The 24,925-nt window shown below is 38.7% G+C and overlaps 1 protein-coding gene across 1 annotated transcript in view; it reads right to left on the reverse strand.

The window, feature by feature from the left end:
* Nucleotides 1-24,925, reverse strand: part of LOC122805905 (uncharacterized oxidoreductase TM_0325-like) — a 107,975-nt gene that overhangs the window by 77,265 nt on the left and 5,785 nt on the right. The window contains exons 2-3 of the mRNA XM_044076150.1: nt 8,998-9,010; nt 2,174-2,183 (exon numbers count right to left, since the gene is read on the reverse strand). Coding sequence (XP_043932085.1) covers nt 2,174-2,183; nt 8,998-9,010 — 23 coding nt within the window. The remainder of the gene's footprint in view (nt 1-2,173; nt 2,184-8,997; nt 9,011-24,925) is intronic.

Here is a 24,925-nt window from a genome sequence, read left to right on the forward strand (position 1 = left end):
ATTTATTCATTTATTTATGTATTCAGGACATCCAATGGGGTGATATTTATTATTTGTATATTGCTTTGGTTCATTATTTACGATGAAATTTATGTGTACTCTTATTCTGACCACCAGATGGGAGTATTGTCTACTAAAAAAATATATTTCTGAATCATTTGTTTAAATTCCATTCATATTTATTTTTCAAATATATTATAAGTATTCTCTAAGAATACAATAACAGGTTTTTTCATTAGATGCTATTCAATTTTCATAACATTTAAAATATTGGTTTGTATTTAAATGTATTCATGCCATCGAGAATTTATTTAGACTTTACATATGTTAGGTACAATGGACTCATTTATATTTATGAGTATTGTTCAGCGAGGTTTTTATTGGTTAGTTTAAATGATTTGTCAGCATATATATGTGTGTCAATTAGTGTTTGTATTTGTCTGGTGAAGTCTAACTGTTATGTGACGAAAAACGTGGTGATTGTCAAACGTTTAATAAAGGTGTTTGTTAGTTCTCTCGGCTGTCCGGTGCGGATTTGTCCTTTCACAGCGTTATTTTTGGTTTATTAGTTTATTGCTTGCACTGTGCCTCGTGTTTGAAGAATTTGATACATAATTCTATCATTTGTAAATATAAATGTAAAATACAGGTTTGTTTCTTAAATGAAAGTAAACACTGTAAAATGCTCAGCTTCAAGATTGTAGCAACATTGCCATCTGCTGTAAGGAAAACTAAGCTAAGCATTTCACATCTGTTTTCTTGAAGTTAAAATTATGTCCTGTATACCCTTTGATCTCCATAGTGGTGCCAAAGAGGCTAGCTGAACACATTATTTCTATTCTTTTAACTTAAGGAATAATTACTAGAGTGTACATGTGAAATGTCTTTTATTGTTGTAGTTTCCTGAGCAGATGTTAGCTTACTAAATAATGTAGCCTGTTAGCCTCGGAACTCCAGACTAAGTGTCAAAATGATGTAATGTGTATACTGGGAAACCCTAAGTGTCAAAATGATGTAATCTGGGAGATCCCAACAGAGATGTTTGTGAGTGATTTTAAAAACTATTGTTGAGAGAGAGAGACTGTAAGCATTTTGATCCTGATATTCAACTCTCAGTGCTGCCTTTTGTTCTCTTTATGAAAGTACATTACTTTAGAAGTATGCTTTCTTGTAGAAATAGCTAGGACTATAAAGATTAGACTTAAGTGTTTTTCTGTTATATCAGAACTTTCCTACTGTATTGTTTTAAGTTTCTGTGTGATTTCTGAACTCTTGGATAGCACTGTGGTGTAGTCGTATTGTCTTGTGTTTTTAATTATTTATTATTAAATATTTTTAAACCTTTTACCTGTGGCTGGTTTGTGTAGAGTTAAGTTAAGCTCTAGAGTACATTGCATATTTAGAGAGTTTATTCTATAAAGCCACTCTAATAAGCCTTGGACTGATTAGTCACACTTACCAATTGGATAATAATATTGTACAGTAATAATTGAACACCCTTTAAGGACCTTGGGGTAGCTGATAAGTATTAGCTGGTAGTGGCAGTAATTACTACCGTATAGTCTGGGTAAAGGGACACAGCTGGAGAATCTGTGTCAGCCTTTCCCAGCAGTGTCTGTGAAGTTGTATAAATACTCATCTCAAAGTGTGTGTGGTGTGTCAGCTACCTGGGCAGGGATACAAAGCACTGGTGGGACAGAGAGAGTACTGGAGGTTAGCTTGCCAGCTAGGCTGAGATCTGGACCCTATAGCTGTGCCAGTGGGGAGTCTTATTGGGGACCTGGGAAGCAACTAGCCCCAGACTGACTGTGATCTCTGTGTGCACTTAAGGGAAATTGTACTTTACTGTGTGTATTTGTTATCCTTTCCTCTTATATGAGATGCCCTCCCTGGTGTTAGTGGTAAGGATTGAGGCTCCTTGATGCTGGGCCAGGGCAAGGCCATCACATTGTGGTTTGTAGTGGTGGGATCAACTTCACATACTAATTGGCTTGTAGTGGTGCAGGTAGAGTGAATCCTGTACCTTATGTACAGTGATCTCTGAGGGTGTTTTGTACTCTAAAACAGCCATGCAGTGAATACTCAAAGTTCAGATCACAATTGTTTTATTTCTTTTGTTAGCTTAGTCAAGGTGGGCAGGCAGCATGTCAGCAGAGGAGTATGGAAAGCTGACAAGGAGCCAGCTGGTGGAGATGTGCCAGGCTAGGGGACTGGTGCATGGAAACCAGATTAAGGCAGATCTGATTGCAGCCTTGGTTACATCTGCATCAGAAAACAGCATCCAGGAGGATGATCAGACTAGCAGTGGAGATACAATATCCTCAGAGAATGAACAGCTCAACCTTTCTGCGAAGGACAATCAGACTGGAAGTGGAGATACAAGATCCTCTGAGAATGGACAGCTCAACCTTTCTGCAGTAGACTTAAAAATCCAGCTGGAGCTAAAGAGACTTGAGTTGGAGGCCAGACGTTTGGAGATAGAAGCCGAAGAAAAGGACCATCAGAGGAAGCATGAGAGGGAAATGCTGACTCTTCGCCAAAGTCATGGGGAAGGGAGTAACTGTACCCCAAAAGCACAACAGTTCAGTAAATTTCTTCTGCAATTTAAAGAGGGGGATCATTTTGATAGTTTCATTCATATGTTTGAGAGTGTATGCAAACAGTATAGTGTTGACCAAAGGCTCTGGGTACGGTTCCTGACCCCCTTACTCCATGAGAAAGCTGTAACTTGTATATCACAAATGTCTGACTCTGTTTTGATTATACTGCTGTAAAAAATGTCTTTTAGAATGTTTTAAGCTAACACCTGAAATGTATAGAAAAAAGTTTCGTGAGCATAGACGTAAGGCAATGAAAGTGTGTGTGAATATGTTGCTGAGCTGAGCACTTATTTTCATAGCTGAGTGAGTGGATTTCAGGTCATCACTTTTGAAGGGCTGGCAGACCTTTTGGTGAGGGAACAAGCCCTTAGCACTTTGCCTGAGGACATGAGGATCTGGTTAGCTGATAGACAGTGTGCTACTTCAGATGAGTTGGAGAAGAAGGGAGACCTATACCTGGCAAGCAGAGCAGCCCTGCACAGGAAGGGTACCCCCAGTACTGCTCATGGGTCTAAAGGAACCCATGGTGGGCAGCACAGACTGCCCAAACAGAATCTGCCAGTAGCAGGGGAAGGCACTAGTCCAGGTACACATCCAGGAGCTAGGTTTAAATGTTTTGAGTGCAACGAGTGGGGCCATGTGGCATACAGGTGTCCATGGAGGCAAGGTGGGGAACCAAAGGTGAGGGAGCCAGTAAGTTGGAAAGACAAAATGCCAATAATAGGTTGCCTTGAGACAACAGGGGTATGGAACTACCATCCTGCAGATGTCCTGAGAGGGAAGGATTTGGATGAGGCAGTACCATGTACTTATGCAGTTGCATGCAGTGAGGCTAGGAGACAAGCATGTGGGTCTGGTAGCCTGGGGGAGACAAAGACAGACTGCATACTTGCAGCCAGGACTGTTGAAGTGGTTACTTTAAGGAGGGAGCTACTCTGTAGCAGTGAGAGTGAAGGCGAGCCACAGCTGATTGTGGGTACTGATGGTCCCTTGGACAGAGTGACTGCAAAGGTAGAGGTGAGTAGTACTACCCAAGCTGACAGTGAGGCATCATTGTCAGAGGATACCAGGCATCCTGTGGAAGGGTAGCTGGGAAGGGTTACAAGGAGAGAGTTGAGACAGGCTCAGCTCTCAGACCCTACATTGCAAGGCCTGTGGCAGGTATCTAGGGAGGCACCTAATTCTCAAGGGAAGGGGGAATCTGTATACTGGGACAAAGGGTTACTACACAGAGAGTGGACCCCTGAGGGAGGGCTAGAAGGTGAGAGAGTACAGCAGTTAGTCGTGCGTAGAGCCTACCATCTGGTGCTTCTAGAGATAGCCCATGATATTCCCTTTGCAGGTCATATGGCCATAAAACGTACAAAGAGGTGTATTATGCAGAACTTCTATTGGCCTGGAATTTCCAGAGATGTAACAGGGTACTGCAGGACCTATGAGCAGTGCCAAAAGGTAGGCAAGGCAGGAGACAAGGTAAGAGCTCCTTTGATGCCTTTGCCTGTGATTGAGGAGCCATTTCAGAGGGTAGCTATGGATATTGTGGGTCCTCTGAGTATCCCAAATTCCACAGCGAAAAAGCATATCCTAGTGGTAGTGGATTATGCTACACAATACCCTGAGGCAGTGGCTTTGTCCTCCACTGAGGCAGAGAAGGTGGCAAATGCTTTTTTAGAGATTTTCAGCAGGGTAGGTTTCCCAAAAGAAATACTGACTGACCGAGGTGCCAATTTCATGTCAGACCTGCTGGCTTGTCTGTGGAAGTCCTGTGAGGTGAAGCACATGAAGACCACCCCCTACCATCCCTTGACTAATGGTCTTGTTGAGAGGTTAAATTTTACAATCAAGTCCATGCTACAGGCATTTGCAGATCATTTTAAGAGGGAGTGGGACACATATTTGCCCCATCTGTTGTTTGCTTACAGAGAGGTCCCCCAGGAATCCACAGTTTTTTCACCCATTGAGTTGCTGTATGGGCATAGAGTGAGGGGTCCTCTAGATTTAATTTGAGATAAGTGGGAAGGTGAGTGTGAATCTACAAGGATTCAGTGTGGCATATGTCCTAAACCTTAGGATAAGGCTCAGGGAACTCATGGGCTTGGCCCAGGAGAACCTGGCAGAAGCCCAACAACAGAAAAACGTGTGATATGACAGGAATGCTCGAGCTAGAGAGTATGCTGTGGGGCAGCAGGTAATGGTTCTCATTCCTGTCAGACACAACAAGCTGCAAGCAGCTTGGGAGGGTCCCTACAAGGTGGTAAGAAAGGTATGTGATGTTAACTACATGGTGGAACTGCTAAGCAGATGGCAGGGGCACAAATTGTACCATGTTAACATGATGAAACCTTACCATGATAGGGAGGTCCTTGTGCTGAGTAATTGCAGTGGATTGCAGGAGGAGGAGTCTGAGGGAAATCTAGGGACAGATCTCCTTAGTGAGGGTCGGCTGACACCTCAGTGGAAGGGGTAGCAATGTTCCAGCAGCTATCTCCTACCCAAGTTCGAGAAATCCGAGAAGTGTTGCAGGACTTTGGGGATGTGTTCACTGTGAAACAAGGGTGCACCCACCTGTTGAAGCACCAAGATAAGGACCCCAAAGACCTATTAGGCAGGCCCTTTATATGGTGCTTGAGAGAGTCAGACAGATTCTGAGGGAGGGGGTACAGCAGATCTTGGAACTAGGGGTGATTCAAGAGTCCAACAGTCCCTGGGCCCTCCAGTAGTACTGGTGCCAAAGAAGGATGGCAGCACCAGGTTCTGTTTGGACTACTGGAAATTAAATAGTCACACAGAGTCAGATGCTTACCCCATGCTTAGGACAGATGAGGCCCTAGATCGAATGGGTGGAGCTAAGCATCTTACAACCATTGATCTTACCAAGGGTTGCTGGCAGGTGCCCTTGACTCCCAGTGCTAGAGAGAAGTCAGCCTTTGTGACTCCTTTTGGCTTGTATGAGTTCACAAAGATGCCTTTTGGGATGAAGAATGCCACAGCAACTTTCCAGAGGCTGGTGGATAATATCTTAGCAGAAGCAGGAGGCGTTGCCCTTGCTTACCTAGATGATATTGCCATCTACAGCTGTTCCTGGCCAGAGCACCTTCAGCATGTCAGGGAGGTGATGGCAGACTACAGAGGGCAGGTTTGACCATTAAGCCGAGCAAATGTCAGGTGGGTATGGCAGAGGTCTCCTACCTAAAACATAGAGTGGGGAGTGGTAAGATTAGGCCAGAACCTGCCAAAGTGGAAGCCATTCAGGCATGGCCTGCGCCTGTTACTAAAAAGCAGGTGAGGGCATTCTTAGGGACAGCAGGGTACTACAGAAAGTTTGTCCCCAGTTATAGTACCATAGCTGCTCCCCTCACAGACATGACAAGGAAGAACAGGCTAGATACGGTACTGTGAACCCCAGCATGTGAGCAGGCATTCCAGAAGCTTAAAAAAGCTTTAGGAGGACCCCCTGTGTTAGCCAGTCCAGATTACAGCAAAGAATTTGTTGTGCAAGTGGATGCTTCAAACCATGGGGTGGGTGATGTACTTAGCCAGATTTTTTCAGAGGGGGAAGAGCACCCAGTGGTTTATCTCAGTCATAGGCTCCAACCCAGGGAGTAATGCTATGCAGCCGTAGAAATGAAATGTCTAGCCATTGTGTGGGCACTGGAAAAACTTCAACCTTATCTGTATGGAAGAAAATTCACTGTTATGACAGATCACAACCCTCTAATATGATTAAACAGAGCCAGTCAGCAAAATGCCAAATTGCTAAGATGGAGCCAGGGGTTGCAAACATATGATATGTCAGTGCAGCACCGCAGTGGGATTAGCAATGCCAATGCAGATGGGCCCTCAAGACAGGGAATGGGTGAGGTACCCTCAGATAGACCTAACTCTCTCAAGCGGCGTTTATCAAGGGTCAATTGAAAAACTTGCTTGAGTTCTCCAGGGGGGAGGGAGATGTGAAGACTGGTAGAAAAGGGGTGAAGGCTGCCAGCCTAGTCAAATAGAATTGGATATATAATTCTATCATTTGTAAATATAAATGTAAAATACAGGCTTGTTTCTTAAATGAAAGAAAACACTGTAAAATGTTGAACTTCAAGATTGTAGCAACATTCCCATCTGCTGTAAGAAAAACTAAGCCAAGTATTTCACATCTGTTCTTTTGAAGTTAAAATTATGTCTTGTATACCCTTTGATCTAGATAGTGATGCCGAAGAGGCTAACTGAATACATTGTTTCTATTCTTCTAACTGAAGGAATAATCACTATAGTGTACATGTGAAATGTATTTTATTGTTGTAGTTTCCTGAGCAGGTGTTAGCTTGCTAAATAATGTAGCCTGTTGGCCTGGGAACTCCAGACTAAGTGTCAAAATGATGTAATGTATATACTGGGAAAACCTAAGTGTCAAAATTATGTAATCTGGGAGGGCCCAGCAGAGATGTTTGTGAGTGATTTTAAAAACTATTGTTGAGAGAGAGGCTGTAAGCATTTTGATCTTGATATCCAACTCTCAGCACTGCCTTATACTCTCTTTATGAAAGTACGTTACTTTAGAAGTATGTTTTCTTGTAGAAATAGCTAGGACTGTAAAGATTAGACTTAAGTGTTTTTTATGTTTTATCAGAACTTTCCTACTGTATTGTTTTAAGTTTCTGTGTGATCTCTGAACTCTTGGATAGCACTGTGGTGTAGTAGTATTGTCTTGTGTTTTTAATTATTTATTATCAAATATTTTTAAACCTTTTAGCTGTGGCTGGTTTATGTAGAGTTAAGTTAAGCTCTAGAGTGCATTGCATATTTATAGAGTTTATTGTACAAAGCCACTCTAATAAGCCTTAGACTGATTAGTCACACTTACCAATTGGATAATAATATTGAACAGTAATAATTGGACACCCTTTTAAGGACCTTTGTGTAGCTGATAAGTATTAGCTGGTGGTGGCAGTAATTACTACTGTATAGTCTGGGTAAAGGGGCACAGCTGGAGAATCTGTGTCAGCCTTTCCCAGGAGTGTCTGTGAAGTTGTATAAATACTTATCTCAAAGTGTGTGTGGTGTGTCAGCTACCTGGGCAGGGGCACAAAGCACTGGTGGGACAGAGAGGGTACTGGAGGTTAGCTTGCCAGTTAGGCTGAGATCTGGACCCTGTAGCTGTGCCAGTGGGGAGCCTTACTGGGGACCTGGGGAGCAAGGGAGCAACCAGCCCCAGACTGACTGTGATCTCTGTGTCCACTTAAGGGAAATTTTACTTTACTGTATGTATTTGTTATCCTTTCCTCTTATATGAGACAAGCTCCCTGGTGTTAGTGGTAAGGATTGAGGCTCCTTGATTGCTGGGCTAGGGCACGGCTGTCACACTGATGTAATAGATTCACAAGAAATAATAGGGGTAGAGGAAGAGTTGTGAGAAAGTACAGTTGCGTAAAAGCTTACCATAATGGTAGTTATCCTTACCTTCACTGATGCAGTATTCTTAGCAGATAGGATTCCCTGCTGTGGAAGCCCGAATGTCCTGCCAGTCTATCAAAGACTAGTTGTTACTTTTAAAAGGTATGGCGAATATCACCCAAATCTTCTTTGTGTAATGCAGGGCATAAAGATGATGTTCAGGTTTACCATAATCAGAAGTGAATGCCCCAGTAGAAACACAGTCCAAGAAACCCAAGAGGCAACTTGTACATCCAGGAAGGCAAAAGACTGGGGTGGGGTGGGGTGGAGGGAGGGAATGAATAGCGTAGCAGTGAAGGCAAGAACATCTACTGTTATGGTAATGTTTTACACAACTGTACTATATCTTTACATTCACTGATGCAGTATTCTTAACAGATGCTCAAAAGAAAACTTGGGAGGGAGAAGGCACAGGAGAGCCCCCCAAAATGCCATAAAGAATGGCACTAGCAAAACCAGCCCTAGCTCTAGAGATACCATCCAACTTGTAGTGCTTGGTAAAGATATGCACAGAAGACCAGATAGCTGCTTCAACAATAGAATTAGTATCTAAGCCCTTGAAAAAAGCACCCAAAGAAGCCACAGCTCTAGGGGAATGAGCCTTAACTGAAGAAGGAAGGCTCTTGCCATGAAAAGTATAACAAAAGGAAATAGACTTAGAAATTCAAGAAGAAATAGTTTGTTTGGATACAGCAAGTCCCAAAGATTTAGGATGAAAAGAAACAAATAACTGATCACATTTTCTAATAACCTTAGTCTTATCCTAATAAACCCTGAGTTGCCAATGCATGTCCAAAGTATGCAGCACCCTCTCACTGTCAGATTGTGGAGAGGGGAAAAAGTAGGCAGATTAATAGACTGATTCAGTGATAGCTCATTAACCACATTAGGCATAAAAGAAGAGTTAGTGCAGAAAGACACTGTCCTCATGAAAAGACCAAAAAAGGAGGACGATACATAAGGGGCTGCAACTCAGACAACAACAATGTAGCAAAAAACTGAAGCAGCAGGCTCAATAGAAGCCAACTTCTCCAAAACAAAATTAAGATCCCAGGGAGAAGGAACAGGCTTCCTGGGATGTCTAATATTAAGGATACTTTTAAGAAATTTATAACCTCAAATATAGAAGCTAAAGGAGGTGAAAAAGACAGACAAGTATAGATAGCTAATAAGTGGGTCTTAATGGAAGAACAGACCAAACCAGCACTGAGCAACTCACACAATAAGAACATCACAGTAAGTAGGTCCAGGTTACGAGGGAGACACCAAATAGAAAACCTCTTCCATTTGCATAAATAGGATTGCCTACTAGTAGGTTTTCTGGCCTCCTGCAAGACTTGAAGCATGCCCTCAGAAAAAAAAAGGTGTCTGTTGTTGTTGTGTCTTTTGGCTTTTCCCAGTTAGGGGTCACCACAAGTCTGTGAGGAATCAAAATCCTATCGTCCACAGTGTCAGTTGATGGGAGGACAGGTGGGGATGGATGAGAGATCCCTAGTCTTGTGTGAGTAGATCCACCCTGTGAGGTAACTTGTGATGATTGCTCTTGGCTAGATGTAGAGGCAACCAGTGCTGTTGTGGCCAAAAGGGAGTCACCAACAAGATTTTGGGAGCATCTTGTTGAATCTTGAACAGGACTTTTAGAATGAGAGGAAGGGAAGAGAATGCATAAAGAGGTATCCCCTTTCAAGAAAATGAAAGGGTGTCCACCTTCCACACCAGGGGACCTGGGACTCTTGCACAAAACAGAGGAATTTGTCTGTTCAGAGAGGAGGCAAAAAGATCCACTTGAGGAGTACCACACTGGTGAATAATGTCCAGAAACACATTCCTGTGAAACATCCATTCATGGGATTGAGTTAAGGACCTGCTCAGTGTGTCTGCCACAGTGTTCTGACCAGAAGGGATATAAACTGCCTGAAGAGTCACTTGATACTTGACAACAAGATCCCATATCAGAAGTGCCATCTGGCAAAGAAGGTAAGATCTTGTTCCTCCCTGTTTGTTGATATACCACATCACTGTGGTATTGTCTGTGAACACCTTGAGATGCTCTGTAGAAAAAAAGAGGATGAAAGGCCTGAAGAGCCATTAGAAGAACTCTCATCTCTTTGACATTGATGAGCTCCTTCTGCTGATGAGGTGACCACATCCCCTGTACTTTTAGGGCACCAAATGTCACCCCCATCCCATATCTGAAGCATCTCTGAACAATTCTGAAAGGGAAGAGGTGGATAAAAAGGGATCCCTGGATTCAGGGACAGCTGCTGAATCCAGCAGTAAAGTTCCTGTCTGAGACAAGGAAGAAGATGAACTACAGACGGGAACTGTTGGAGCCACACTGACTTCAGAAACCACTGAAACTTTTTCATATGAAGTTTGACCAGAGGGAGCATCGGAATGGTGGATGCCATGAAACCCATAGCTTTCAGAAACTCCCTGGTGGTAATGGAAGCCAGATGAAGAAGAGTTTGAAAGAAATAAATGAGAGGTAAGGCCTTTGGAGGGGGCAGGGATGGGAACATTGGCACTGTCTGAATCCTGCAATCCAGAAAATCATGATCCTGAGAAGGAGTCAGAGAAGACCTTTTGAAAGTTTTAGCGAATCCTAGGTTCTGAAGAAGGGAAATGGCAAAATGAAGATTTTGCAAAAGGGTCTCTGGAGAGCACTCCTTAGTCAACAGGTTGTTTAAGTAATGAAATATTTGGCTCACTCAAAGCCTGCAAAAAGCAATCATGGGAGCAAGGCATATGGTGAACAGCAATGGAGGAGTAGATAGGCCAAAAGGCAAAGCAGAAAAATGAAAATGCCAGGAAGCAATAGAGAAAAGCAAATGTAATATGGAGACAAGTATCCTTGAGATCCAGAGACACCATGTAGGCCTCACGGAGCAAGAGAAGAAACAGAATCTGAAGGGACAACATCTGAAAGGAAGACACTTTTTGAAAAGTGTTTAGATGAGACAGGTATAGAATAAATATTCAAGTGTTCTCTTTTCTGGGCACTAGAAACAGTCTGGAGTAGAATCCTTTCCTCTCTGGGACACAGGCACCTCTTGAATAGTACCCTGAGTCAAGAGATTTTGAAGAACCTCTGGGAAAAAGGAAAGTTATTCCTGAGGAGGCTGAGGAATGCCCATAAAAGGAGGATGGGGTTGCCACACCATGAAGTACCCCCAGAGTCTGGAAAGTCAGAAATAAGTTAGTTGATAGGCCTGAGAAAGAAGAGCCAACACATACCTAGACATATGGGTCTGATAATTAATAGCCCTAAAAGCTAGGGTAGCAGAAGTGTAAACCTTCTTACCCAACCTTTCCATAGTTCTGCTACCCTTGTCAAAAGGCAATAACATGGGTGAAGGAAGCAATTGATATGGCTTATCAGAGGGTATAGACACGACAGAGGGGTCAGCAGCAGGACATTTATATAGGAAAGAACAATCCTCAGACACCCTACAAAACCTGACAGGGTTCTTGGGAGCTGGGGGCAGAGGATCAGGTGCATGAGAGGCATTGGAAAAAGCATCCAGCAAAGCAGCCAAAATAGGAGGAATAGCCGCAGATTTAGGGGATTCCAACTGCAGCAACTCATAGTACCTCTTATGAATATCAGAGACCTGAGCACAACCCACTTAAAAAAATCCATCATCCTAGAGAGTGTGTCTCCAAAGGAAATTTCCTCAAAAGGAACATCTGGACTAATAGATTCCTCCTCGTCTGACCCATAGTCTAAATGAGAAGGAATTTGAGTAGAAGAAGTCAGGGACTCATTATCTGAATCTGACTCATCCTCAAAGGAATACTGTTCTCTAGGTCTTTTAAGGGGAGTAGAAGACCAAGTTGGAGCAGGAACTGAAACCCCTTGAGGAGGCTTTAAGGACATTAAAGCATAGCCCCTGAGTGAAGGCCTACCACTCACTTCGTGGATCCCTAGGAGCAGAAAAACATGATTCATTTTTTGTTTCTTTTTTAAGGGAATGTCTCATCTAAAAAAACTGAGAAGGCTCAGACCCAGGACAGCAGTTGAGAACCATAGTAAAAAATTCTTCTCCAATTAAAAATTGAAAAAATCCCCTAGGCCCCTTGGAAAAAATCAAATGTGGTTCCCCCTGAATGTCCACAATGGATGCCTGCAAGGACTCTTAGGACATACTGCCAGCCAGACCCTCACAGGCCTCTGACATGGTCGTGGCAGAGAAATCCAACAACACAACCAGCCAAGCCTCTGGGTTTGTAATGACTTTGGCAGAAACATATGTCAGTGGCTGGACAGCAGAAGATTCTGGTCATACCTTTTTCACCTTCTTCTTCTTCCCTAACAGCTGACCCTCAAGGTGGAAGAGTCCTTCCATTGTATCTTTAGCGAGAAACTGAAGATGCTAGTTCTCAAGATACAAGGAAAGGGAAGAAAGTCTGCAAAGGGTTTTCAGAATGAATGCCTGACAAATAGAACAAGACTTATGGTTATGAGACACTCCTAGACAAAAAAAGACACTTATTGTGACAGTCTTTATGGGGAATCTGTCTCCCACACTGGCATTTACCCTTCTTGGATGACATTAACCCCAAGGAGAACAAAAAAAGTAAGACAAAACAAAATCCCCACTGGGGCACTTATCTGCAACTGCAATAGAAGTCAGCAAACAGGAATAGGTAGTCACTAGAGAATGAAAATGTGTTCAACTGGCAGAAAATGGATGCAGGTAAACAGACTGATGGTATAAAGATATGTTCAGACTGGGTCAAACAAGTTTAGATTATGGTAGGCCTGAATGTCACCTTTATGCCCTATGCTACATGGGTGATGTTCAGCATACCTTTTCAAAGCAACAAGTAGTCTTTGGTAGACTGGCCAGATGTCCGGGCTTCCATGGTAGGGAATCTCATCTTGTTAAGAATACTGCATCAGTGAATGTAAGGACATCAGCATGTACGTATAAGATCTGCATGTGTGACATGGTCTGATTTCTGGAATTATTTTAATCTGTTTAGTAAAGAAAATACCACATACAGAAGGACTATCAGAGCAATGTTGTTGAGTTGCATAGTAATTTAGAAAAGAATAATGTAAGACTTTGTAAAAATATTTTTAAAAATAGAATCAATCATTGCTAGAGGTAATAAAGAGATAACAAAGAAGCAATTATTTTCTGGGTATGGGTGTAAAAAGAGAAAAGAGACATATGGACATAGTTATAAATGGGAAAGGGATAATGAAATATATGCAAAAAGAAATGATGGGAGTTGTAGGGAAGTACTTTGAAAGAATGTTTAAAGGCTAAAATGTTGAGGAAATAAAAAGGTGGACTGTAAAACATGAAAGTAGGGGATAAGATATTGTTGGAAGAAGAGATCATTACAGGAAGTAAATGAAATATTGAAAATAGCAAGAGAGGAAGGAAGAGCTAGGAACAGGTATGGTAAAAAAGCAGGAAAAGGATTACAGGTTTGGAGGCCTGTTGCCTTATGGAACAGGAAATATAACATTCTGAAGAAAAAATAACAAGTTACAAAAAAGGTATTATATAGAACTCGGTGACAGAAATATTTGTATAAAAAGGAAAGATTCAAGACACATTTTGACAGTTAAGGAAGCAGTTGATTAAATAATATGAGGAAAATTATAATATATGATAGTAGTGTTATTCAGTGTTTGTTATGGGATATTCTAGAAGCATAAGGACTGTGCAATCAGCTAAGGGTATCATGCAAATCAGTTTATTAGAATTCATATCTGATGCCACTTGTTAGTAGATCACTGGGAAATGCATTAAAATGAATTTAGTTTAGAATCATGTTGTGTAATGACTGGAGAGATTTGCAGTTTTGTAATGAAGCCGTGTGAATTCTGCATGCCCTTCCTGCATCAACATGGGCTTTCTCCGTGTGTTCCACTTTCCTCACACCTCTCAAAGACATGCAGCAGGTGAATTGTCATTCTGCAAATTGCCCATAGATGTAGGCATAGTATATTTATAAGAATGTGCATTATGTGGTAGAGTTTTACTCTATCCAGAACAGGTTTCAATGACTTGCACCCATTAGCTGTTGGGATGGATCCAACATCCCCGTAACCATGTAAAGGATAAATCATGTTATCAGAAAAATGGATAACATGGATGAATACTGAAATAGCTGACATTAAGGAAATAGTAAAGTATCAAAAATATTAAATTAAGAAGGGAATATGTACCCCAGTATGTTGGAAGTGCTAGTATAATGTAGTTCTGATAGTGAAAGGCCAAGTGGTTTTGGAATATTTATAAATCAGTGAAAATAAAGAATAATGTTTTAGTTAAAAGGCTGGTTACTAGTCTGAGTATTAGTAGTTAAGGTGATGGATTCAGGGTTAAAAGAGTTTTTGTTAGTATTTAATAAAGATAAAAGCAAGGGATTAGAGGAAAATAATAAACAACTGATAAGTATATTTTAATGGAAAATGTATTGCAGTTTTAGGTATAGTTTTTGAGAATATAGAAGAAGAAGAAATGCTGAATGAATGGCAATATTTCATTATATTATAGAAAGGTTTTAGGAAGTCATGTAAGAAAAAAGGAGTACTTATGCATTCAGTTTTACTAGGAATCATGGGACATATGAGTAGGGAACATGCTACATACTTTTACAGAAGAATTAGAAACTGAATTATTAGAGTTATGTTTTTCAGGTTTTGGGTATTCCATTTAAATCTCATGAAAGGGAAATTATGTACAAAATAGGAGAAAAGGTGGTATGGAATTAGTAAATCCAATAGTTTTCTTGAACTCGTACATGATAAGACAGGTATTATGAACAGATTATAAAGAATATTGGGAAGATTTAGTAAAAAGAATGTGATAAAGAATGTGTGATGCCTGAGCATAGTACGAAAATAATCACTTGGAAATTAGGGACAGAATTTAGAAACAGGCCAGGCCATGAGCATTAAGATTGTGGTAAAAAAGGTCTTTTAGCAGGGTTGTGGAAATGAGTAAGAAACACACCAGCTGCAATGAAGAAAGACCTTGTTATCAGCTCATTTGCATATCTCTGAATTTCTTGGTGATTACCCCTGGAGCTAACAGATCCTTTTCTGTTGCCCTTGCAGTAATCACTGCTGCCAGCGCATGCATTGCATTGGTACAGGCAGCTCCTCAATCATTCCTGCATATGTATACACATATCCAAACACACACGCATGCACACACACCTTGATGCCTTTTACCTGTCTCTGGGTTAACAGCACATCCCCGATGTTGCTTCGTATTTTTATCATCCTTGTAAATCATGAATGACTACAGTTAAGTAATGCCAATTATCAGAATTTCATTCTTCTTACTATTCACAAAATGTGTCTTGAATGTAAGACCTGTTGCTCTATTAAGTCTTTAAGTGGATCCCTGTTTTTGTCTAGTGTTGCTCCCCAGTCTTTGTCTGGAAGTCTTATTCACAGCCTGTGTATATGATGGGCCATTACAACCAGTCGTTAATAGCAGGCACAGGTTCATACTTTTTGGTATTCCATGTGTTGTACCCCAAAACATGTATTCTGCTAACTTTGTAAGTAATTTAGGATATTATTCATGATCATCTCTGGTGTATAATGTCCTCTTTCCTGCTGCTAAGTCTGTTACTGTATTCAATTTTGAAGTGACTTAGGGACTTATTTAGCAGTCTCTGGTTTCTAGTGTCCCCACCCCAGTATTGCATGACCTTCTCTGTAGTGAAGGGGAGTTTAGGTATGGCAGACGCCCCAACACACACAGATGCACACTCACCTTACACCACTTATATTTTTATATATACTCACATGTGCATACACACCCTCTGAATACTACCCATCAGCTAAACTCCTCATGACTTACCTGTAACATGAACTCTATTGAGAATAATGAGTGACTGCAAACCTTTGGCCAAGTTAACTCATGTTAGTGGTGTAAGGATTTACACAGCCAGGCAGTTCTATGAATTTCTCTGCTGAATAAAGTTCTTGCCTCATCCATTTCCAGGGGAAAGTGCATGGCTAATTAACATATGCTGTTACCCTAGAATACCTCATTAGAACTTGTGCTAGGCCAGGGAGAGAGACCCCCATAGTGCTTTACCTATTCCAGGTGGAGCACTGCTATAGGGCTATCTCTGAATCAGAATGCTATTGCCAGCAGTAAAACAGGGGTTATCCACAATGGTAATGTTTTTACATCACAGCCTAAGTATAGAAGCAACATGAAGGAACAAAACAGAATGGTATGAAAATGTTTTGGAGTGCAGTTATTATGTGGCTGGATCAGAGGGTATAAGTAACATTAAACAAAAAATAAAAGCAGCAGCAGAAGACAGCATGATTTGAAAGGGAGTGGTATATCAAGATTTCATATGGGATAATCAATTCAGAATTTGCCTCTTAAGAAATTAAATATAAAAATGCTTAAGGCAATACTATCTGGTATTAAACAGTAAAACTCAGAAGTCTCTGTCTATATGGAGTTTGCATGTTCCTGCATGGCTTTGCCATTTTTCTCTCAATACTTCAACTTCCTTCCCTTCCAGGAAATATGCAGATTAACTACCTACTCCTTAAACTGTCTACATATATAGTACTTATCCTATAGAGTATGGCCTGACTGATGGTTGAAAAAGGCCCATGATGATGATCTACTAATTACTGAGAAAATAAATAAATAAAATCAAGAGATTACATTCCTAATTCAATTTACATTCAATATTGAAGATTTTGGAGCAGAATAGCTGAAATACTGAATGTAAATGAATTTAGAACTTAATCTGGACATGATAGAATATGGGCATTATCAAACATTAAGTGATCGTGAGGAAGATAGCACAGATAAAATTCTGCTAACTTTATCCTGGAATATTTGGGTGGGACAGTTCTTGTTGGACTTGGACAATGTATAGATTTTTTAGTGAGGTTAGGTTAAGTATGGTTGTGGAAGAAAGGTTGGAGGTGACTTGAGAACATGAAGAAAATATGTTCGTGTTGGTTAAAATAACTATACTAAAATATTACAAAAGCATATAGTTAAAATATTAAGTATATTTTTGATGAGATTAAAAATCTTTTGTTAATGTCACTGCTATTGTCTTCAAGGGAGCACTATAGGAGTGCTCCCAGTCGATAGCTATGAGGATTCTACACTTGCAAAGAGCAGCAGAGGTTAAGCTTGAGATTGCTGGCATGGTACTGAGCACCCATACCCTGAGCTCAGCCAACATATGGTTGCTACTGGTTTCATTGGTGTGGTCTTCCAGTATTTCTTTTTGCTTATTGATGCCATGTTTCTGTTTCCAGGTCTGTTGAGGGCATCATCCTTATTTAGTGGCTTCAAGTGGTCTTTAAAAGACATCTTTTTGATCTGGACATTTAATGATTAGCAATGATTGTTTTAATGTTTTACTAATTTGTATTTACATCATAGCTTGTATAGTCTTGCAAAAGTTTTTTTTTTTTTTGTTCTTTTCTTTTTAGTCTGAAATGTTCATTTTGCATTTATGTGTTTGAGGCACTTTAATACATTTGAATTTTGAATTAAGACAGATTAGAAAATAGTAATCCACAAAATGAAGCTGCTTTTCAGGCAAAACCTTAAAGCCCTGAGCAGGGCAAGCTTAGAAAATTGTGAAAAAAACCCACAGATGGCTCAGCACACTACAGTTCACTTTATTCCACAGAAACACAGCACATTAACACTCCACCATATGTTTTCATTTTAAAAATCACTTCCTCAGATGTGGGCTGTTCAAACTACTAGTGCTTTTATACCATTCACTTAATTACGTTGATTAGGTTAATGAATTAATTGAAAGGTTAATTTAGTTTAAAACCAAAAACTTTTCTTGTTGCATCTCTCTGTGTTGCCACAATTAAAACACATTTAATGTTACAATGTTTGATGAATAAATATGTAGAAATAAAAGTATGTTTTAAATAAAAATCCTTAAAACACTTGACTACAAGGAATAAATTATAAAATTAAAATACTATTAGAAACACATTTAGTAGGACTCAATGGTTAAAATTACAAACTTGAATATTTGCTTTAAATGAACTTGATCCTCCATCTAGTGGATAAGTCATGAAATTACAGGTATTATAAAAATTGCATTGTAAACCAAAGGCAAATTGTATAGCCTCACTCAGTTAAAAGAATGTTAAAAACAGGAAAATATAAGGAAAAAACAAGTTCAATACCTTTGATAAATCAGTGTAACGCTTGTGTTCATAACATATTACAAACTCAACGTTTTAATAAAAATACAAATACAAAAAAGCTTAAAGACCTACTGTAACTATTGGAAAACATGGGTAAAAATGTGATAAAATTCACATAACGTGCAAATGCATATCACAGTTTTGCTGCTCTCAATTTTAATAATGGGGCTATGGAGATATGTTCATTGAGACCCGGTGGCTTATTGGCCTCCAAACCTATCTGACACCATAATTCTCTGTACTCCAAACATTCCTCCCATAAACCCCCTCTGCCCCTGTTTTCCACCCTTTCTTTCACAAAAAATGTATAGTATGCATTTTCACAGCTTTGTTTGTGTTTGTACAATGCATTAGTCTGTTTGTTTGTTTCTAGGTCATACATATGTTCGTATACCCTTCTCCTGAGCTTGCGTTCTGTCTTCCCTATATAGAATGCTTCACAGGTTTGACATTTCGCTAAATATACAAGCCCAACGGAGTCACAATTATTAAAATCCTTGCCTTCAAGGGTGATTCCCCTGCTTTCCAAATACACACTTTCTGCATTGCTAATGTATGCACACTGTTGACAATGTCCACATTTAAACGTTCCCTTCCTTTTTCTCCATCTCTGAACTTCTTGGTTTGTACCATTTTCCAATAAAAGTTTTAAGTTACTTGAATTCTTATAAACTACTCTTAGCGTTTCATTCTTTAGTTTCTCTAGGTCAGTAAATGCTAAAAAATTATTCCATTCTTTATCTATAGTTCGTCTTACCATTTTTGCACAAGCATTATACTCCAAGATGAGTGCACTGTCAAAATTGTCATTTGCCTTTTTTAATGGGCCTACCGCATCAGATACTGGTAATCCTAATATTGGCTTAAAGTCATTTGGTCTCCTTTCTGTCACTTCTGTCTCAATTTTGTCTTTTATATCATCTGGGTTTTTCTTCGTCCTAAACATTTTCCTTAGTAAACTTTTTTTCCATTTCAAAGTCTTCATCTCTGGACGTCATCCTGCAGGCCCTAATATATTGTCCTTTGACTATATTTTTCTTGGAGTACAAAGGGTGAGCACTTTCAAAGTGCAAATAAGAGTTAGAATAGGTACTCTTTCTATACACCCTGGAATTAAAACGTGAGTTTTCCTTATATATTTCTATATCCAAGTACCCCAACTTCTCATAATTTATTCTGTAAGAAAATTCAAGAAAATTAGTACTGTTGTTAATATATTCAATAAATGTTTCTATCTCTTCTTTCGGCCCTTCCCATAGGATACATATGTCATCCAGGAATCTTCTATAAAGTGACCATTTGTTGCTGTATATTGATTCGGTTACCATCTTCTCTTCCCATTTGGCTAAGACCAAATTAGCATAGGTGGGTGCACAAGCGGCACCCATTTCTACTCCTTTCTTCTGGTGAAAAAAATTCACCTTTGAAGTAAATGAAGTTGAACTTTGGAACCAAATCTATAAGCTCCATCACCACAGTATACTCATCGTGGGTTAAAGTCTCATCTGCAAAAATTTGTTCTTCCAGGTATCTTAGTCCATCACTGTGGGGAATGCTTGAGAACAAATCTACAACATCAATTGTTAGGAAACATAAATTCTCATTGTATAGATCATGATTCAATGTCCTTAGAAGATCCCAAGAATCTCTCAAAATGTTGGTTCTCTTAAGCCACAGTTTCTTAAGCTTAACATCCACGAATTTGGCTAGCGGTAAAGTTTTGGAACCCTCAGCTGAAACTATTGGCCTCAAAGGGGGATCCATTGCATTCTTATGTATTTTGGGGATTCCAAAACTAGTAGGAATTTTAGGTTTGTCCCCTTTTAAATATTCAAATGTCTTCCTATCTAACAATCCATCTAAAAATAAACTTTCTAAGGCCATATCTATCCTTCTGTAACTAATATTTATTTAATTTTTCGAAACTGTGGAGTATTTGTTAGGGTCTCCTAAGATTTATTTCATTTTCCCCTCATAGTCAAAGCTGTTCATCAATACTATTCCCCCACCTTTGTCTGGTTTCATAATTCTTAAGCCTGAATCCCCTCTTAATTCATCAAGGATGCTGCTTTCAGCCTGGCTTAAGTTCCTTGTATAGTGTACTTTCCCATACTTCTTTCTTATTTCATTCTCGAGTATATTCTTTAGATTTTATTATCTGGGGGTGCAGTGGGGGATTGTATGTACTTTTTTTTAGGGATCTCCTGGTTCATAATTTTTATTCTGATCAAATATAACCTGGAAGTTAACTTTCCTAGTAAAGGTTTTAACATCCATAATTGTTTTGGTTAAATCTCCCCTTCTACTAGGAATGAACTTGGTTCCCTTTGATAAGAGACTAAAATGTTCTTTGGTTAAGGAAATATGACTGAAATTGTATATACTAAAATCTTCTAAAGTATATCTATAGGGGTTCATTTCGTCTTGCAGAATGGAATTGTTTTCCAAGTCGGGGAGGTTGGTACTGAGTTGTCCTAGTACCCCCCCTCCCTCTTCTTGCTCCCCCCTAAAAATTTGTGTACCTATATTGTTGTTCATAACCCTCCCTATTCCTTAGTTTGTCGGACCTACGCAATTGGGGGTATTCGGAGACATCATCTAAGTCTGTAACCTGCTCACTAACAACTGCATTATCCTGGTTATCATCATCTGTTGTTCCTTCTATATTGTTCTTACCCCATGTCCTTCCCTTCTTCTTTGGGTTTGGGTAACTTACCTTATTTTTATACTCATTAAGTTCCCTTTCTAGCTTTTTTATTTTTCTCTTAACTAAGTTATTACACTCATTACTTGTGTCAATAAAAATATTGTCATATTTCATTCTTTCTTCAGGAATTGTAAAAATCAAGTCATTTTTAATGCATTAATTTAAAATATCAATCTCACAGTTCAGCTTTAATCCTAACATTTTCTTCAATCATACATCTTAATATGCCCACATCTGTTAAAAACTTCTAAAAGGTCTTTGTAAAATATACTTCCCTCACTCACATTGTTAGGGTATTTAAATACCCTTAGCCCCTTTGGGACTATTCCTTCACTTATACATTCTTTTAAATAACTATTTTCAATATCCAAACTTTTGTATTTGTATAACAAATTTTGCAGTCTATAAAGTTTGGTTTTGTAAGAGTCAGTAACTGGTGCAGGATTAACTACTTTTTCACGAAAATTCATTGAAAAACTGACCTGTAACCATTCCTTTAGGTCTGTCCGTTTAGGCGTATTTCCCTGAACAGCCCCTGAACCTTGTCCTGGCATTATACCAGTTGAATTGTTGTTATTGGACTCACAAGCCTGGTTAGAGTTCCTTAACAGCCTCAGTGTGCTAGAAAAACTTGCATCTGGGCTTTTATTTCCATTTATATTGCACGTACCATGTCCGTTCTGTATCACATTGACATTGACATTGTTTTCTTTCTGCCGCCGTCTCGCTCCATTGCAAGCAGCAGCTTCCTGGTTCAGCTGCCCTTGCATATATGATGCTACTGTCATCATCGATTGACTGAGGGGCACTAACAGATCTATCAGTTGTGTAAGTTGACCAATCATCTTCCTGGTCTGCCCCATTTCCTCCTTTTCATGCCGCCCTTCACTGCGTGAGGAAGACAGCACAGACAAAATTCTGCTAACTTTATCCTGGAATATTTGGGTGGGACAGTTCTTGTTGGATTTGGACAATGTATAGATTTTTTAGTGAGGTTAGGTTAAGTATAGTTGTGGAAGAAAGGTTGGAGGTGACTTGAGAACATGAAGAAAATATGTTCGTGTTGGTTAAAATAACTATACTAAAATATTACAAAAGCATATAGTTAAAATACTAAGTATATTTTTGAAGAGATTAAAAATCTTTTGTTAATGTCACTGCTATTGTCTTCAAAGGAGCACTATAGGAGTGCTCCCAGTGGGTAGATATGAGGATTCTACACTTGCAAAGAGCAGCAGAGGTTAAGCTTGAGATTGCTGGCATGGTACTGAGCACCCATACCCTGAGCTCAGCCAACATATGGTTGCTACTGGTTTCATTGGTGTGGCCTTCTAGTATTTCTTTTTGCTTATTGATGCCATGTTTCTGTTTCCAGGTCTGTTGAGGGCATCATCCTTATTTAGTGGCTTCAAGTGGTCTTTAAAAGACATCTTTTTGATCTGGACATTTAATGGTTAGCAATGATTGTTTTAATGTTTTACTAATTTGTATTTATATCATAGCTTGTATAGTCTTGTAAAAGTTTTTTTTGTTCTTTTCTTTTTAGTCTGAAATGTTCATTTTGCATTTATGTGTTTTAGACACTTTAATAAATTAGAATTTTGAATTAAGACAGATTAGAAAATAGCCATAAAAAACAAATTTAAGTAATGTTTATTTGAATGTTGAAGAAAAAAAAAAGTGTAGCTAGTGAAATACAAGAACTAGAGGAAGTTGTAGAGCTATATGAGAATAGATTCTGGGTGTTGCAAAATTCATAGTTTACATATGCAGGAGAAGATGCAGGAGTCAGAGAAAATTAACAGGGAAATTTGTCAGTAGGCCAAAGGGTTAGTAATCGAAAGAGAAGAAAGCGACAAGAGAACAGAGAAATGTTGGGGAAATTCCTGTCAGTAAATAACTTAATGTAAGAAAGAGAAGAATGGCCGTAACTGATAACATGAAAGGTGTGGAGAGTCATGCAGTTAATCTGCAAAATACACACTGGAATAAAAAAGTAAATAAAGCAAACAGAAAAGCATATGATACTCATATGGTTAGAAGACTGTTTTAAAATGTGTACATAAATAAAAAAATATTGATTAAAGTATAAGTCTGGTGTGTTATAAAAAGAGTTGAGAATGATTTATATTAGTTCTGAGGGGAAAACTGGGAGAAAAGCTTTGAATATAAATCATTATGAAACTGTTGTGGGAAAAGCTAGAGGGGGATTTGTAAAGTAGTTGAATGATTATGTTGGGTTCATATTAGATTGTTGAAGATGCATAATTTCAAATGCATCTTCACCGAAATAAAAATAATGAAAACTGAAAACAGTGAAGGGGCATATGAGCTCTTTCCCTGGGAAAGAAATTGCTTGTCCACCTCCAATAGTTTGCTTTGTAAACTGTAGTGCAATCTCGGAGTTGGTATATTTAGTTGGGGGTGTGGGGGGGCAAAGCTCCCCACTTTGTTTTCTGTGTAGTGATATATATATATTTTTTTTTTGGACAAGTGATTTCTTTCCCAGGGAAAGAGCTCATATGTATTTTTGCTGTTTTCAGTTTTCGTTTTTATGGATTCGATGATGCATTTGAAGTAACGCTTCTTCAACGTTGTGACTTAGACCCATTATGTTTACAGAAGTAAGATAATTTGTGTGGAACATTTATAAAATCTGAATAATTGATATAATATATTCCTTATATAATATAAAGATGTATAACATAGGAAAGGGTGAAAAGATATGACAGACATAAAAGTAATTAAAGTAATAAAGATTCTCAAAAGCTGTGGGGTAAGGAAAGTGTACATACATTACTGAAAATAATTTTATGATACATAATGAGGAAGTAGAAGAAAATGAACTGAAAAAAGAACAAACATAGTTTTCATACCACAAGGGTCTTGTGGGAGCAATAGAAAAGAGGAGAAAAAAGGTTCAGAAAAGGACTAGAGAAATTTAAAACATCAGCATAATAATTAAGATTAGGAAATAAACATTATTTTAGAGGTCATGGGAAGACAATTTGACTATGCAGATTTTTATAGTAACTACATAGAATGCTGACTGTTTTTAAATGTTAGATAAAAAATACAGACATATCAGTTTAATAATGAGTGAGGGAAAAAATGAAAGTAGGTAAAAAGGTACACAGAGGTTGCATGAGGAAACAAAAAAATATTAGATTGACAACAAAAAGATTATCTGAAGTTGGAAAAGATTGCTGATATGACCAAAGGAAGAAACATATTCAATTGACAAAGTAAAGTGTAATATCTTTTTCATTATTATGGGAGAAAAAAATCATGATAGCAATATATAAAAACTGATACTTTAAAAGAAAAAGAAATAGAGGGATATAAATGAATTAATGATAGTGGTAAGAAAATCCAACAGAAAAATTTATGAGTAGAAAAAAATAAAAGAAGTTTTGATGGAAGAAGAGGAAGAACAAATAGATAAATTTATAGAATTACAAAATATTTAGAAGATATACTTCTGAACCTTAATGAGATAGAACCCTAGGAATGGATAAAACACTGAACATTTAACAGCATGAAATAATATTGATAGCTTTTTAAATAAATAACTGTGTGTAATACAAAAAGGTAGAGAGAAGTAATATGACAGGCAGAGACCTATATTATTTCAGGACATAGACTATAAGTTATTAGCTAAAATGCATCTAGGTAGAACAGAAAAAAATAAGTGTAAAGGAAATGATAAAAGAGTTAAGGAGAAAAATGGAAGGACATACAATTAGTACTGCTCTTGAGAAAATATTTGATTCTGTAAATCAAGAAGGACTAAATGAAGTAATGTGATAGTTTAAGATTAATATGGTAAATATCCTAAAATAGGGCATTTATAAAGAAGTTTACAAAGAGTCCATCGTAAGGCCATTAATAATGAAGGTGGGAAATTGAGTGGAGTAAAAAGAAATCTGACTAGAACTTCCATTTACCCCATAATAGTTTTAGTTG

Source organism: Protopterus annectens, chromosome 7.part0, assembly GCF_019279795.1.
Source record: "Protopterus annectens isolate FY-2018-M chromosome 7.part0, PAN1.0, whole genome shotgun sequence".
Classification (NCBI taxonomy): domain Eukaryota; kingdom Metazoa; phylum Chordata; order Ceratodontiformes; family Protopteridae; genus Protopterus; species Protopterus annectens.